We start from the raw sequence: 16,267 nt of genomic DNA, 5'->3' as shown, positions 1-16,267 counted from the left end.
TGCCTATATACCAATGCTCACAGTATGGGGAATAAACAGGAGGAACTCGCCCTCAGAATAGCTAGTTCAAACCCAGATGTCATAGGGCTAACAGAAACGTGGTGGGATTCGTCCCACGACTGGGCAGTTAGCATAAGGGACTATAGGCTTTACAGGCGGGATAGAGAAGGAAGGAAAGGCGGTGGTGTGGCGCTCTATGTCAAGGAGCAATACACATCCTCTGCCAGCAGAATGGGGTCAGAGGGGCAAGCTGAAGCGCTCTGGATCAAGCTTCAAGAGTGATTTGATGGTGGGGGGGTCTATTACAGACCCCCCAACCAAGGGGAGGAGCTGGACCGGGAATTTTCGGGCCAGCTTGCAGAGGCACTTAAGGCAAGGGATGTAGTTGTCATGGGTGATTTTAATTACCTGGGAGGAACAGTCAGCCAGGACGGACCAAGTTGAGGAGACTAGTAGGAGAAGCACTGGGGTCTTTGAGGGCAGGGGAACTCAGTGTCCAGGACGAGTGGTCGTTCCTTAAGGAAACGATACTCAGGGCCCAAGGGGTGTCCACCCCAACAATAAGCAAGGGGGGCAAGGGTGCCTGAAAGCTCCCCTGGCTCACCAAGGGCATCCGGGAATGCCTGATTGCCAAAAAGGCGGCATACACCCAGTGGAAGGGGGGGTGCTGTCTCCAAAGAGGAGTATACCTCCTCTGCTCAGGCCTGTAGGGGGCCTGTCAGGAAAGCTAAGGCGGACACAGAGCTAGGACTAGCATCCAAAATCAAGGATAATAAAAAGTCCTTTTTCAAATATATAGGGAGAATGAAGAAGGCACCAGGTAATGTGGGGCCCCTGCAAAGTATGCTGGGCAATCTGGTGGTTGCGCCAGAGGAGAAAGCAGACCTCTTTAACCGATTCTTCACCTCTATTTTCTTGTGCAGGGACTGGGACTTCCCCGCTGTGATGCCAGACAGACTCGAGGGGAATGCCTCCAGACCTCAGGTTGGGGAGGACCGGGTTAGAGAGCTTCTGGAGGAGCTGGACGTGTTCAATCAGCGGGTCCAGATGCTCTCCACCCCAGGGCGTTGAGGGAGCTAGCTGGGGTTATTGCAGGGCCCTTGGCATGGCTTTACGAGCACTCGTGGTGCTCGGGCCAGGTGCTGAATGATTGGAAGATAGCCAACGTGGTCCCCATCTTCAAAAAAGGGAAGAGAGAGGACCCGGGCAACTACTGCCCCGTCAGTCTTACCTCAATCTTAGGGAAACTCTTTGAGAAGATCCTCAAGGAGCACATCTGTGATTGGCCGGCTCCAGGGATGATGCTCAAGGGCAACCAGCACAGTTTCATTAGGGGCAGGTCATGTCAGACTGACCTGATTGCCTTTTATGATGAGGTCACAAAGGCAATGGATGCAGGTGTCGCCCTGCACGTAGTCTTTCTAGATTTCAGCAAGGCCTTTGACACCGTCTCCCACCCCATCCTCATTAAAAAACTAGGCGACTGTGGCATTGATGCCTACACAGTCAGGTGGATTGCAGATTGGCTGAAGGGTCGTACTCAGAGGGTGGTGGTGGACAGGTCATATTCGACCTGGGGAGAAGTGGGCAGCGGAGTCCCCCAGGGCTTGGTCCTTGGGCCTGCGCTGTTCAATTTCTTCATCAGCGATTTGGACGACGGGGTGAAAAGCAACCTGTTTAATTCACTGATAATACCAAAATTTGGGGTGAGGTGAGCATGCTAGCAGGGAGCGAAAGATTGCAGCAAGATCTGGATAGGTTACAGGAGTGGGCTGACAAACAGGATGCGGTTCAATATTGACAAGTGCAGGGTGCTGCACATAGGCAGTAGAAACCAGCAGCACACTTATAGAATGGGAAACTCCCTTCTTGAGAGCACGGAGGCAGAAAGGGATCTTGGAGTCATTATTGACTCCAAGATGAACATGGGCCGACAATGTGAGGTCACGGTTGGCAGGGCTAACCGGACCTTGTCGTGCATCCACAGGTGCATCTCAAGTAGAGCCAGGGAGGTGATCCTCCCCCTCTATGCGACACTGGTCAGGCCGCAGCTGGAGTACTGTGTCCAGTTCTGTGCGCCCCATTTCAGGAGGGATGTGGACAGCATTGAGAGAGTCCAGAGGAGGTCCACTCGCATGATCTGGGGACAACAGGGCAGACCCTATAATGAGAGACTGCGGGACCTAAACCTGTTCAGCCTTCACAAGAGAAGGCTGAGAGGGGACCTGGTGACTGTCTATGAACTCACTAGGGGGAACCAGAAGGGTTTGGGGGAGACACTGTTTCCCCTAGCACCCCCTGGCATAACAAGGAGTAATGGACACAAATTATTGGAGAGTAGGTTTAGATTAGACATCGACAAGAACTACTTCGCAATTAGGGCGGCTAGGATCTGGAACCAACTTCCAAGGGAAGTGGTGTTGGCTCCTACCCTGGGGATCTTTAAGAAGAGGCTTGATGCTACCTAGCTGGGATCGTTTGAGCCCAGTTTTTTCTCCTGCCCTGGCAGGGGTTCGGACTTGAAGATCTACAAGGTCTCTTCCGACCCGACTTCTATGATTCTAGAGATTCAAGAACTGAGTCATCCCCAGTGGCACTGTGATGTACAAGGCATTAATCATTTTGAGCAAACTCGCCTCACTACAGAGACAGACAGACAGACAGACAGACAGACAGACAGACAGACAGACAGACAGACAGACAGACAGACAGACAGACAGACAGACAGAGCGAAGAGCTATGACCCAACATCACTAGGATCTACTCTTTCCTTCTGGAACTATTTGCCACATCTGCAGTCAAACATGCAGGTCCCCGATTGTCCTCCTCAGTCATTTACCGATTCACCAGCTTTCCCATTTACTGGAAAAGTCAGTCTCTCTCATATTGGGGGACTGCCAACAATTACATGAGACAATCTGACAATGCGGAGCACCATCACTGCGCTACAGGGTGAGTAGGTGCAATCTCTCTTTGTCCTGTGGAATTGTTTCTCTCTGACTATGTTGCAGCAACCCTGCTAGAAATAGCTGGCACTAGGGACTCAGTCTTTGTTGAAGAGCCTGTTGATCACCAAATGGCAGGTAATTTAAATACAATGTCTTTGCCAGAATAACTTTTTCAGAAATCTTAGGTTCATTATCACAGTCCTCTGAGCCCTTGTCCTGACTGCTTCCTGTTCCTGCTGGGCACTTTCTAAGCAGCAAAGAAAAAGAAGCTCCCTGGCCTGGAAAGCTTCCACTCAAACATCACACAGGAGTAGTACTTGGGGAGTTGAAAGGGTTTAACTTGTGGCAAAAGTTTGGCCTCCACTGGTACAGAGGCTGTATTTTTCAGAAGAGAAGTATAAATATCTCTAACAAAGAGCAGATTAATACATAATACTTTGTGCTCAGAGTCCCCTTTCCTGCTTCTTCCATAATCGAGATCAAAAGAAAACAGTCTTATTTTTGTGAAAAAACAAATTAATCTCTCTCCCTCTCCTCCTTCCTCCTCTTCTCTTCAAACATATGCAATCCTGGTTCCATCACACCCTGAGTGAAAGGGAACAACCCCTTTATTAAAGTTATTGGCAAATCATCACAGTTTAAAATCAAAGCTGATATTCTGTGTTTATTTGCATACCTGTAAGAGAATTACCAGTCACAATCAATACTGCCTGGCAGAAGCCTGCAGAGATTCTGAGCAAAAACCTAACGTAAGGATCAATGGAACATCTGACCACTCTAAACAGCCCCTTCCCCGACTGTCTGGAGTAGTCAGCACTGCACATAATTAAGAGGAGTTTGCAGTACAAATACTTTTGTTGCAATTTATGTGGAAGCTATGGAATCTGAAACCAGAAGCAAATTACTAATGCACAGTACGGGTCTTCCAGAAGATGAGCTGGTAGGTTAAGTGACCTGCCTTTCTTTGCTCAAATGTAGAAGCAGCCACAGATCTAGAAATAAAAACTTGCCATCTTTATTTCTCCTGACAAGAACCCTTCTTTTAATCAAAACACACAGAACTAGTCACTGTTTGGGATTCCATTTCACAGGGGATTTGGCATTTTCTTTCATTCTGCATGGAAACGAGAACAATAGCTGGACTGACACTTCACTGGGATGGGTTAGTCAGAGAGGATCCTGCCATGAGCAAGGGGCTGGCCTAGATAGATGACCTTGTGAAGTCCCATTTCAGCCCTGCTTTCCTATGATCCTAAGAACTTCAATCCTGCTTCAGTCAAGGTCAACGTTTGGGTGATTTAGCTTATTTATATCACTACGTGATTGTGCAGTTGCAAGAGTCAGATGATACTCACTCCAGATGGCAGTTCCCACACCTCTGTTAAAGCAGTCATAATGGATGTTTGCCAATCCCCTATATGAAGTGTAGAGAAAAGCAAATACTATTGTGCTTAGCCTTCATCAATCTGATGAAGGCCTCTGACCGTCAACAGACAGGACCTTAAGTGTGCTGAAGAAATGGCGTTGTCCTGCAAACAGCTGAACATGATTCCTTCATTACATCACAAAATGAAGGCAACTGTAGCTTATGAAAACAAAGAATCAAATGCCTTTGACATCAACAATGGGCTGAAACAGAGGTGCGTCTTAGCCCCTGTGTTTTTTAACATCAGCTTTCCATGCCTGCTTATTCATGCATTCAAGGACAGTGACAGCATTTATCTTCAAATCAGGCTAGATAAAGCCTTATTTAACATTGCAAGGTTTAGAGAAAAAAAAGAAGGAGAAAGAACTGGTTCTGAGAGTTTTCGAGTTTGCAGATGATGTGGCGCTGGTTGCCCACAGTGAATATTCCCTGCAAAATCCCTTGGGCAGATTTTCTGAATCATGCAAGACCTTTGAGATGGCAACTAGTCTCAAGAAGACTGATCAGCAGGGATGGTGGTCTTTTTTTTTAAAATAGCAAATGATCTTATTTAAAAGATAAAATTGGGTTTTTCCACAATTAAAATAAAAGGCCACTATATATGTTAGGGGTGCACTGATAAAAGTTTTTGGGGCTGATACCAATGGCCAATTATTAATGAACCATATGAGTTGATGCTGGTCCAAATGCCAATATGCAGCCCAGCAGCTTGGAGAACAATGTCGGGCTGGTAAGTCTGTTTGGGGGAAGGGGTGGAAGGGAAGAAATTGAGGGTCTCACAGTAAGATGGGGAGTGGAGCAGGAGCAGGGGCTGCACAGCTGTGGTGGGGTGGGGTGCAGGATGGAGCCATGACAGACTTGTCTGGAGGACACAGGGAGGGAGTGGTGTGGCTCCTGCCACTGCATGCCACCCCGCCAAGGTGATGAGGACACGTGCCTCCCGGATCTGCGTGCAGGGCGAGGACAGGCTGTTGCTGCAGGTTGGGGAAGAGTCCGGCACTGCCCCCAGCCCATGACTGCAGAGGCAGCCTGCTCTTGCCCCACGCATAGATCTGACGGGCACATGTTCCTGTGTCTCCTCTGGGGCAGGGGGGTGCACAGTGGCACAAGCAGCCCTACAGCCCTCCCTGCAGTGCCTGCCCCAGCTGCAGCCCCACTCCCTTCCTCACTGCAGGACCCTCCATCTGGACCCCCCCAATTCCTCCTCCCCCAACAGACTTACCAGCTGGACACTACTCTCCAAGTTGCCAAGCTGGCCGCACACGTGCTGTGGCTATGCACATGCACATGGCATTTATCTGCAACATTACAGGCTGCATCAGCCAAAAAAAGTCAATTGCCGATAATGTTAATTTTCCTTTTATCAGTGCCAATACAATATGGACCAATTTATTGGTGTACTTATATATATATTAGTAAGTATATCAATAAAACATTGTGTTCAATTGAGATTCTCCCTCTCTCTCATCTCAATTGAACACAATGTTTTATTGATATACTTACAATTTTAAAGCAATTTGGAAGCCTACCAGTGCTTCAAATCATTATAATAAAATAAATTATAAATACCTATGTACTTTGGTGTTTGATTTTGGTTTTTTATCATAGAAAAATCAGAGCTCCCCCTACCCCTTTGCTCACCAGGATGCAGGTCCAGCTGCAGCTGCCCCCCCTGCACTGATTTGTGACTGAGCAGCCCTGATATGCCAATGCCCCTCACTCCCAAGCCACAGACCCTCCAGTCCTGGCAGCAACCCTCAGTCCCAACTCACAATCCCCCATCTCCACCAATGTACCTCACTCCTGACCTGCAGCCCCCTCACCCCTTCCCAGTGTATGGGGTAGGACGGGATGCATGAGGTCAGGGGGGTGCCCCGCCACAGGCAACACCATAGGTGATGTGTCAGGGGGACATGAGCAGGGCACACGGCCCCCCTTGATTTGTGCACCCACAGTGAAACACAGGGCTTCAGCCTAGAAGGACTGGCATGGGCAGAAGCCATCTCCACAGCCCAGGGGGCAGGATGCAGTGCAGGAGGGTGGAGTGTTATGGTGATTACTACCACTAGGACCTCAACACCAGCCACGCCGCCATCAGTGAGAGAAGTAATGGAACAGAGTGGGGGCTGCACTGCCCTTACCTCCTTCTGCTGCCAACTGCTCACAGGCTGGGCCATAGCTCTGTCCCACTTCCACAGCCCAGCCACCACTGTTCCCTTCAGGCCACACGCGCTGCCCCCTACCCCACCTCCCCTCCAGAGTGGAGCCACAGCCTGGCACACAGGCAGCTGGTAGCAGGAGATGGTAAGGCCAGCATGGCCTCTACCCTGATCTGTTATTCCTCATGCTGCTAGTGGCAGCTGGTGCAGGGGTCCTGGCAGTGGTGGCAAGTCTCACTACCCCACTCCACCTTCCCACAAGGGGTCCCACCCACTGGGCTGCAGAGGTGGCTCCTGCCCATGCCCGTTCAGCCAAGCTGCGGCCCTGTACCTGCTGTGGACGCACAAATCTGAGGGGGGGCATGTGCCCCCGCCACTCTGCCCAATGCATCATCTACGTCTCCCCGCCACTCCCTTGTGTTGCCTACACCCCCACTAGAGACTTACTGGTGAAGAGCTGCTCTTCACCACATTGCCTGGCTGCCAAGTGCATGCATGCATGCCCCTGCCACTAATCACTCTCCTCCTCCAGCCCCAACCAGCTCCCTGCAAGCTGGAACTCTGCAAGTCTGCAAAAGGAAAACCAACCATTTCCTGCATTTTTCTCCTTTTAAGGAGAAAATCCACATTATTCCACAGCAAATAAAAACCCGGATCCCTGGTGATCATGTACCAAGGGGTGAAAGAACCAAACCTAACATCACTCTGGAAGATGAATCTCTTGGTGTTGTTGACAGTTTTTGCTACTTAGGTTCTATGATCCACATGAATCTTGACTTTCAAACTGAACTGACTAACAGAATTGGAAAAGCAGCTAAGAATGTTGGGCTATTACAGAAACAAGTATGAGATAACAGCAAATCAGCTAAGGTGAAAATGCGAGTACACAAGATTTGTTGTCATTCCTGCTTTATGGCTCAGAAATGTGGACTACATATGCTAGGCATGTCAACAGTTTCCACATGAGATCTCTGTGTAAGATCCTGAAAATAAAGTGGGAAGACAGAACACCAAACAGAGAGGTACTGGAGTGCATAGGACTGACAGTTAGAAACCACTATCACGAGGAGGAGGTTGCAATGGACTGGCCTTGTCAGGAGAATGGGAGAAGACCATATTCCCAAGAATATTTTGTTTAGTGAGATTCAAGACAGCTCTAGAAAGTGGGATTGCTCTCTATGGCAGTATTACAATGCATGCAAAAATTATATGAAGTTGTTCAACATCAAGGTAGAAAGTTGGAAGGAGCATGCAGAATCCAGTCTGATTTGGAGGGAATATCTGGCACTGGGTGCAGCTCAATATGAAGCGACTTTGATCCAGAGGATGGAAGAAAGAAGCAGCATGCTGTAAATCTGGACTCAGACAGCACATGGATCTATAAAACATGTAACAACCTGTTTCGGTCACGAATTGGGCTCGTCAGCCACAAATGTATTCATCAGGAATCTGACTAGACCTCTTATGCACACCATTGATCCAGTGAATTGACGGTTGCCTACTAAATATGAAGCACACTCAGAAAAAAATACCTCTAAACGAACCCCTTCATGTGCCATCAGCAAGTGTTCAACAGACTCACCAGTTCCATGTGTTTAACAGAACCTCTTGCCAATTATAGCTTCCAAGGTGAACTTAGTCACAGAGAATCCAAAAGATTCTGATATTTACAGTGATTCCAAGTCATGAAAATGCACATTTTCTACTAAAGCAAAATAGCTTGAAGTAGTCCTCCAAGGTGTTTTTTTTCCCCCATGCCTCAGCTCTCTGACCACCATGGCTAAGTTCCCTTGTTCCTGGTACCATGCCTTGCAGAGTTGAGGTGTGAGATAGGAATGGGATACAGTCTCCCTCTACTGGTCATTGCTCCCTCTAGCTGGAACACCAGTCTCTTACTAATCCTTATCTGCCTTTCCTGCTGGAGCAGGCAGTGATGCACTGTGTAAATCAGCAGTACTCAACCTTTAGCTGTGTAGACTGGAAGAGTGGCATAGAGGTAGGTTTCATAGTAGCTAGAGTCAGGAGGGACCTGAACAGATCTAGCCTGACCCCCTGCCACAGGCAGGAATGAATGCTGGGTTCGCAAGACCCCAGACAGGTGATCATCCAACCTCCTCTTGAATTTGCCCAAGGTAGGGGCGAGGACCACTTCCCTGGGAAGTTGGTTCCAGATGTTGGCCACCCTAACTGTAAAAAACTGCCTCCTGATCTCTAACCTAAACCTGTTCTCCACCAGCTTATTACCATTGTTCCTCGTCACCCCAGGTGGTGCTAGGGAGAAAAGGGCTCTACCTATTTGCTGTTGATCTCCCCTGATGAGTTTGTAGGCAGCTACCAGGTCCCCACTCAGCCTCCTCTTGCTGAGGCTGAACAGGTTCAGGTCCCTCAGTCTTTCCTTGTAGGGCCTGTCCTGCTGCCCTCTCACCAAGTGGGTGGCCCTCCTCTGAACCCTCTCCAGGCTGGCCACATCCCTCTTGAAGTGCGGTGCCCAGTACTGGACGCAGTACTCCAACTGCAGCCTGACCAAAGTCACACAGAGGGGGAGTATCACCTCTCTGGACCGGCTTGAGATGCACCTTTGGATGCATGACAAGGTATGGCTGGCCTTGCTGGCTGTGGTCTGGCACTGGCAGCTCATGTTCATCTTGGAGTCAATAATGACTCCAAGATCCCTTTCTGCCTCTGTGCTTTCAAGACAGGAACTCCCCAGCCTGTATGTATGCTGCAGATTCCTTCTCCCAGGGTGCAGCACCCTGCATTTGTCTACGTTGAACCCCATCCTATTCTCATCTGCCCACTTTTGTAGTCTGTCTAAATCTAGTTGCAGCCTCTCTCTCCCTTCAAGTGTGTCCACCTCACCCCACATCTTAGTGTCATCAGCAAACTTGGACAGCATGTTTTCCACCCCCTCGTCCAAGTTGCTGATGAAGATGTTAAACAATGTGGGCCCGAGGACCAAGACCTGGGGTACCCCACTGCTCACATCTTGCCAGTCCGTGGGCTGGACCCTGAACAGCATCACTGCGTGGGATTGGGCCCTGTGTGCCCAGACCCTGCCTCACACTACCTGAATCAGACTCACTGTACCCAGATCCCACCCCAGACTGCCCTGATTCCATCTTGCAATGCCCCGATCAGATCCCATGCCACTTAGTCCCACACCATTCTCGCCATGTGTGCCTGATCTAGTGCACAGGACGTGGCATCTGCCCACAAAGCTCCTCATAGGTCCAGATATTTGGCAGCTGGGGAGTGGCAATTAATACTGCCACTGCACCCCTGCCACCAAATATCAGCCCCATTAGGAGCCCTGCAAGCCAGATGACATGGCTTCAGGGGTTGGATGTGGCTTGCAGGCTAGGTGTTAAGCATCCCTGGTGTAAACAGTACCTGTATAAACTGTCTTCTCTTGCTTCTTGTGAGGCATAAAGAAACCAGAATAGCTTTAATTACACACAGATAGCTGCCTTCAGTTAGCAGAGAAAATATAGCATGATGCCCCAGGACTGCCCTGTACATCCAAACAGGTCTTTTATCTATTCACTGATAGTCACCACCCACTGCAATCTGTGGTAGGACTACTATCTAGGTTAGTGGCACCTATCAATTCTATTTCTCCTGCTATCAAACTTTTCCAGCTTTTGGTGCAATTAGAAAGGGCTCTAAGACAGCCCCATGACTGTGACCTACCCAGAAGTGAAAACTAGTGCACAATATCTCAGAACAGCCTTACCTGAGGTTTGGTTTCCTCCTCATCTTTATAGTAAAAGAGATGGTCCCCACGCAGCACAAACCACCGCTGCTGCCAGTTCTTCATGATGCTCCTCTGCTTCTTCAGCCAACCACACTTGAGCACTCGTTCCTGTGGGCTAGGAGAAGATGGTCTTAATGGCAGCCCAGTCTGCTGTTCACCCATCACCAAACTCTTGGACCGGGCTGAAAGACAAGTACAGACAAAATGAAGTGTGAGAACGTCCAAGGGAAAGACGTTTTTAGAATGCAAACAACAGTCTGGCTGCTGTACCCTTGCTTCCTAGGCAAGATCAGCCTCCTCTAATGCCCCCTCCTCCCAGCATGGATGTCCCTTTCCATGTTTCCTTTCTCTTTCAGGGAATCTCTGCTTGTCCAGACAGCAATATCAATTCCATAGTATTCAAACACCAACTAAACATTTGTCATAGCACTGTACATGCTAGCAACCCTCCAGGTGATCTCAGACAGTTTAGGCTTATATACCTGGCTCTTTAGGCCATCAGAAAATTGCCTGACATCCAGGCTATTCTTTCTAGCCCATCTCAACTACTGCCAGTGCAGTGCTAGGTTCCATGGATTCAAGACTGCTCTTAGAAGCAAATCCTTCTGAGTAACAATATAACCTGCCTCAATGAGGTGCCAACAGCTGTGCAGAGGCTAATAGCAGACTCTGAAAAACAAAAAAAATATTAATGAGGGGTGGAAACATAAGTGTAGGCTGCTCCCCCAGCAAGCCTGTTCAAATCAGCCTGGGCGGTACCCTTAACACCAAAATCACTGGCATTTGGCAAATAGCAAGTGCCTTTTGTACAATTTAAATGGCTGCCCACCTTACATATTGGCACTTTAACTGGTTTATGCTGTAAACTGAAGGCTATACTATTCATATGAGTTCTTACTGGAGTTAGGAAACTCCCCCTCTTTCTGAAATGACACTATCCTAAGCCTCCCAAGCCCCATTCCAAAATGTCATCATCAATGAAAATGTGCAAAGCTGCCTAGGGTCACTGGGGTGTGACACAATCGGAAAAAATTAAATGAGAAATGTTAGGCTTGAACTCTGGAAAAAATTCTGGACTAGAACGCACAGACCTGGTAATTTTAAACCATCCTGAAGTAACAGATACCATAATATATTGCAGAGAATAATCCAGTGCCCTGGAGAGGATACACTAAATACTCTAATAGGTCTCTTCCATCCCTACTCCCCCTGTTTTTATGAGGCACACAGCACTAGGAACTGCTGTTCACTACCTCAGTCATTTTCCTTCATCAGCACTAACCTGATCCAGTTCCTTTCCCTTTCTATCTTGCATTTTTCCAACATTAGGGAGCTAATTGTATTTCCCACCATTTCCTTGGTCTTAAATGGATTATCAGAACAAGGTATAGACAAGGTAACCTTTTCTGGTCTGCTGCACAGCAAGCAGCTAAAAGTGCTTCCTGTTCATTTATCATGTATCCCATTAGACTTGTCATCTAGTGGGTGAAATTCAAAATTACACAAAAACCAACGGGGCCCTGCAGCCAGTCTGAAGAGGCAGCTGGGCCTCCCTTCTTGTTCCTGGAGTCTGATAATAAGAAACCACAGAAGGTTCCTTCAGCACAATAGGTATGATCTCATTGAAGAAGGAAGCAAGTCAGACACATACAGCATTGTGGGCTATAAGCAGAGAGCAGAAATTATCACATGGTATTTTTTGAGCTCCTCCCTGTTTCATCTGTCTCATGTACTACCCTTGATGTCAGCATCATAGTCCCTCCTCTGCAGCAAGTAGCAATCAGGCTGCAGGTCTCATTGAAAGACTTCTCTCTACTTCTGACACTTCAGGATTGTTCCTCATAAAGCATCTGCCTCTGTGACATCCGCACGTGCCTCTCCGTACCTCTCGCTTTTGACTCCACCACATAACACCATAATGTTGGCAATAGCCCGGCACAAACCCAGAGGTGGAGAACATTTTGTTGGTAACTTTGGCCCTGATCCTGTAAGCTGCAGAGCAGCTTCTTCAGTGGGCTTAGAGGAAGAGATGACCAAAAGAACCTCAGAGCACCAGCACCTGGACCTCTATAATTCTTCATCTCCAATTTCCTCAGGGTAATCCAGTGCTGAGGAACATATTGCTCTTTGTGGAAATCTCTCCCTGTTTCTGGTAGTAATGCCATCACCTCTAGTTTCCCACAAGAAAAATGAGGCTGTACTTCACTTGACTTGCTACTCACAAACAGGGAAGAATTGGTGAGGAATGTAGCAACAGAAGGCAATTTGGGCAGCAGCAACCACAAGATGATTGAGTTCAGGATCTGGAGGAAAGGAAGCTTATAAGAAATGGAAACTTGGACAAATAACTAGGGAGAAGTACAAGAGCACTGTCCAGGTATGCAGGGATGAAATCAGGAAGGCCAACACAGTTGAAGTTGCACCTAGCAAGGGAAATGAAAGGTAACGAGAAGGGTTTCTACAACTATGTCAGCACCAAGAGGAAGGTCAGGGAAAGCATGGGTCCATTACCAAATGCAGGAGGCAACCTAGTGACAGATGAGGTGGAAAAGGCTGAAGTACTCAATGCCTTTTTCATCCCACTCTTCACAGGCAAAGTCAACTCCCAGTCTATTGCACCTGGCAGCACAGTTTGGGGAGGAGATAAGCAGCCAACAACAGCAAAACAATAGGTTCAGGCCTATTTAGAAAAGCTGGATGTGTACAAGTTCATGGGGCAGGATGAGATGCACCCAAAGGTTTTGAGGGAGTTGACCAATGTAGTAGGAGAGCCACTGGCCATCATCTTTGAAAACTCATGGCAATTGAGAGAGGTCCTGGATGATTTGAAAAGGACAAATATAGTGCCCATCTTTAAGCAAGGGAAGAAGGAGGATCTAGGGAACTACAGACTGGTCATCCTCATCTCAGTAGATGAGCTTGGTAGATGCGGGGAGAACAGTGTATATGATATACCCTGACTTTACCAAGGTTTTTGATATGGTCTACAACAACAATTTTCACAGGCAGGGCAAGCTATGGAAGTACGAGTTGGATGAATGGACTGTAAGGTGGACAATAAACTGACTGGATCATCAGGCTTAGAGGGTAGTCAGTGGCTTGATGTCTGCTTGGCAGTCTGTGTCAACCCTGGGAATGGTTTTGTTCAATATTTTTATTGATGGACCTAGAAGATGGGATGGTATACACCCTCAGCAAGTTTGCAGACAACACCACGCTGGAGGGAGCAGTGGATACCCTGGAGCTAAGGTTCAAAGAGACCTCAACAGATTGGAGGACTGGTTCAAAAGAAATCTCATGAGGTTCAATAATGACAAGTGCAGAGTCCTGCACTTAGGACGGAACAACCGTCCTTAGAACAGAACAATCCCACGCACCACTACAGGTTGGGGACTGGTTGGCTAAGCAGCAGCTCTTCAGAAATGTACCTGGGGGTTACAGTGGACAATAAGCTGAACATGAGCCAAAAGAGTGCCCTTGTTGCCAAGAAGCTAATGGCATACTCAGCTGCATTAGTAGAAGCATTAACAGCAGACTGAGGAAAGTGAATATTTCCCTCTGTTCAGCACTGGTGAGGCCATATCTGGAGTATTGTGTCCTGCCTCACACTACAGAAAGGATGTGGACAAACTGGAGAGAGTCAAGCAGACGGCAATGAAAATGGTGAGGGGGTTGGGAACATGACTTCTGAGGAGAGGCTGAGGGAACTGGGCTTATTTAATCTAGAGAAGAGAAGATTGTGGGGGAGATAGCAATCTTCAGTTATGCAAAGGGTAATCGCCAAAGAGGACGGAGCTAAACTGTTCTCAGTGGTGGCAAATGACAATACAAGGAGCAATGGTCTCAAGTTGCAGCAAGGGACATTTAGGTTAAATATTAGGAAGAACTTTCTCCCTAGGAGGATAATAAAGCACTGCAACAAGTTACCCAGAGAGGTGGTAACATCTCCATCCTTGGAGGTTTTTAAGACCCAGCTAGACAAAGCCTTGGCTGGGATGATATAGTTGGGGATGGTCCTGCTTTGAGCAGCAGGTTGCACTAGATGACCTGCTGAGGTCCCTTCCAACCCTAATTTTCTATGATTATATGATAATGTGGCAACAACAAATTCATATGGCCAAACCAAAAGACATTCCACAAAGTGTAGTCATGGTAGAGTAATGATCTGATTGATTTCCCTATTATTCTTTACTGGAAAACTCTAAATCATATTATTCCCCATGCATGCAGCAATGGGAAGGGATTTGGCTTTTCCCTGGCTTAGGGAACTGCTCGTGTCATTTACAATGGCATAGAACACAGCCAGCCTCATCTCAGCTAAATTTCCCAGTTCTACAAGGAGAAAATGCTATCACCTCATTATCCATAACTCTTTAACTTTTCTAGGAAATCCAGAGCCACTTCCAAAGCAAGCACTATTGTCTTCATTAGAGCTGTGTAAATAATGAAGTTTTCATTTGTGGCCCCAAAACAAAATGGGAAAAATCATTTTGGATTGATGTGGCATATTTTGTTTGACCCCCTAAAACTTTTATTTTTTTTTTTTAAGATAAAGAAATGAAAAGTCAAATCTAAAGTAAAAGTTCATTTAGAAACAAGCAGTTTCAAACAAATGTTATGGTTTTGGCCAGCAACAAAAAAAGGAACCAGTGTTTTAGAAAACTACTTGTTGCATTCACATAGTATTTAAAAACGATATTTTCCATCAAATTTACTATTTGATGAACAACTCAAATCCAACTCTAGTCCTCATAGATTTTATTCTTTTCCCCATTCAAAAGAATAATAAGCCCTTTTCAGATGGAATCCCCTTCAAATTAGCCACAAAATCCCATTCTCAGATGTACCAGGGCAAGGATGGGCTGCCTTTCTTGCCAATTCATGTTAGGTCCTAATCTCCAAAAAGTAGAATAAGAGAACACTGACCCTTTACAAGACTCTGTTATCACTTATCAATACTACCCTTTATACAACTATCACAACTCTGTCCTCTAGCAGTCAATTATAGAAGAATGACAGCTAACATTTTCCTTCTTTTAAACACTGTTCCATACATGCATTCAGTGAGGAAGACCTGATTAACATTGCATTACATTTACATTGCAAAAGCCATCTTAAAAATTCAGTTGGGTGAACTCACTAACCTCCTTGACTTGGTCAAGGATGCACATTACGGCTGCTTACAGATGTTTAAAAAACAAACTCTGCTTTACCGGAAGCAGCAGCATGTTAGTTCAACCCAGCTCCACAGCATCTGCATAGATCAGGCTCTTCAGTGGGGCTTTTTGGCACTTATCTAACAGCTGATTCAATCAGCTATTAGATAAAGGCACCAAGAAGGCCCCAGTACAGCAACTGACCTATACAGATGTTGGGTGAGCCAAGTCCAACTAACACAAAGCCTCTTCTGGACATGCACTGGGCTTGGCATGGGAGCATGCCCAATTTAAAGTAAAGCACCAGGGGAGCAGGGGAGAGGGAAAGGCTTAAGATCTGTAAGCAGCCCAAGTGGCCAAGCTTGATTATTTGCAGCTTAAAAACCAAAAGAATTTCAGTTCCAGATCCACATTCGTGCTGACATTCAAAGCTGCTTTCTAGAATCAAACCCAAGGCTTTATTTGTTTCAAATGGGAATGCGAAATTGAGTTATTTCCCTCAAATAATTAAAAGGAAAGCTGCCTACATCCAAATTTAAGCACAGAAAAGAGTGACACTGTTTTTAGAAGTACTAGACACCTCGCAGCTCTTCTGCCATCAACATTTTGGTCCCTTTGGGCATTTTTACACATGCTAGAGGAGGTTGGGAGGAGGGTGCATTTTAATTAGCAAGCCGCGCTAGAGTTGCAGCTGGCTGGGGGTGTGGGGGTTTTCAGTCTCCCCACTACCAGCTGGAGTGCCTGGCCAGTTGCAACCTCCCTCCACCCCCAACTCCCAGCCGGCTGCAAACCCCACTCTGCTCCCAGACTGCTACACATCCCCC

The 16,267-nt window shown here is 47.2% G+C and overlaps 1 protein-coding gene across 3 annotated transcripts in view; it reads right to left on the bottom strand.

Annotated features, from left to right (window-relative positions):
• ARHGAP22 (Rho GTPase activating protein 22) overlaps window positions 1–16,267 on the bottom strand; it is a 333,567-nt gene that overhangs the window by 259,485 nt on the left and 57,815 nt on the right. For 2 of the 3 annotated variants that reach the window (XM_019555600.1, XM_019555601.1), the window contains exon 2: window positions 10,267–10,469. In XM_019555600.1, the coding sequence (XP_019411145.1) occupies window positions 10,267–10,449 (183 nt within the window). In that variant the 5' untranslated portion in view covers window positions 10,450–10,469. Of the gene's footprint in view, window positions 1–10,266; window positions 10,470–16,267 lie in introns of those variants that run through there. The other variant, XM_019555604.1, reaches the window with a different exon arrangement.

This window comes from Crocodylus porosus, unplaced genomic scaffold, assembly GCF_001723895.1.
Source record: "Crocodylus porosus isolate Cpor-Errol unplaced genomic scaffold, CroPor_comp1, whole genome shotgun sequence".
Classification (NCBI taxonomy): Eukaryota; Metazoa; Chordata; order Crocodylia; family Crocodylidae; genus Crocodylus; species Crocodylus porosus.
The sequence above is the reverse complement of the archived record's forward strand: the minus strand, read 5'-3'. Positions and strand labels throughout refer to the sequence as shown.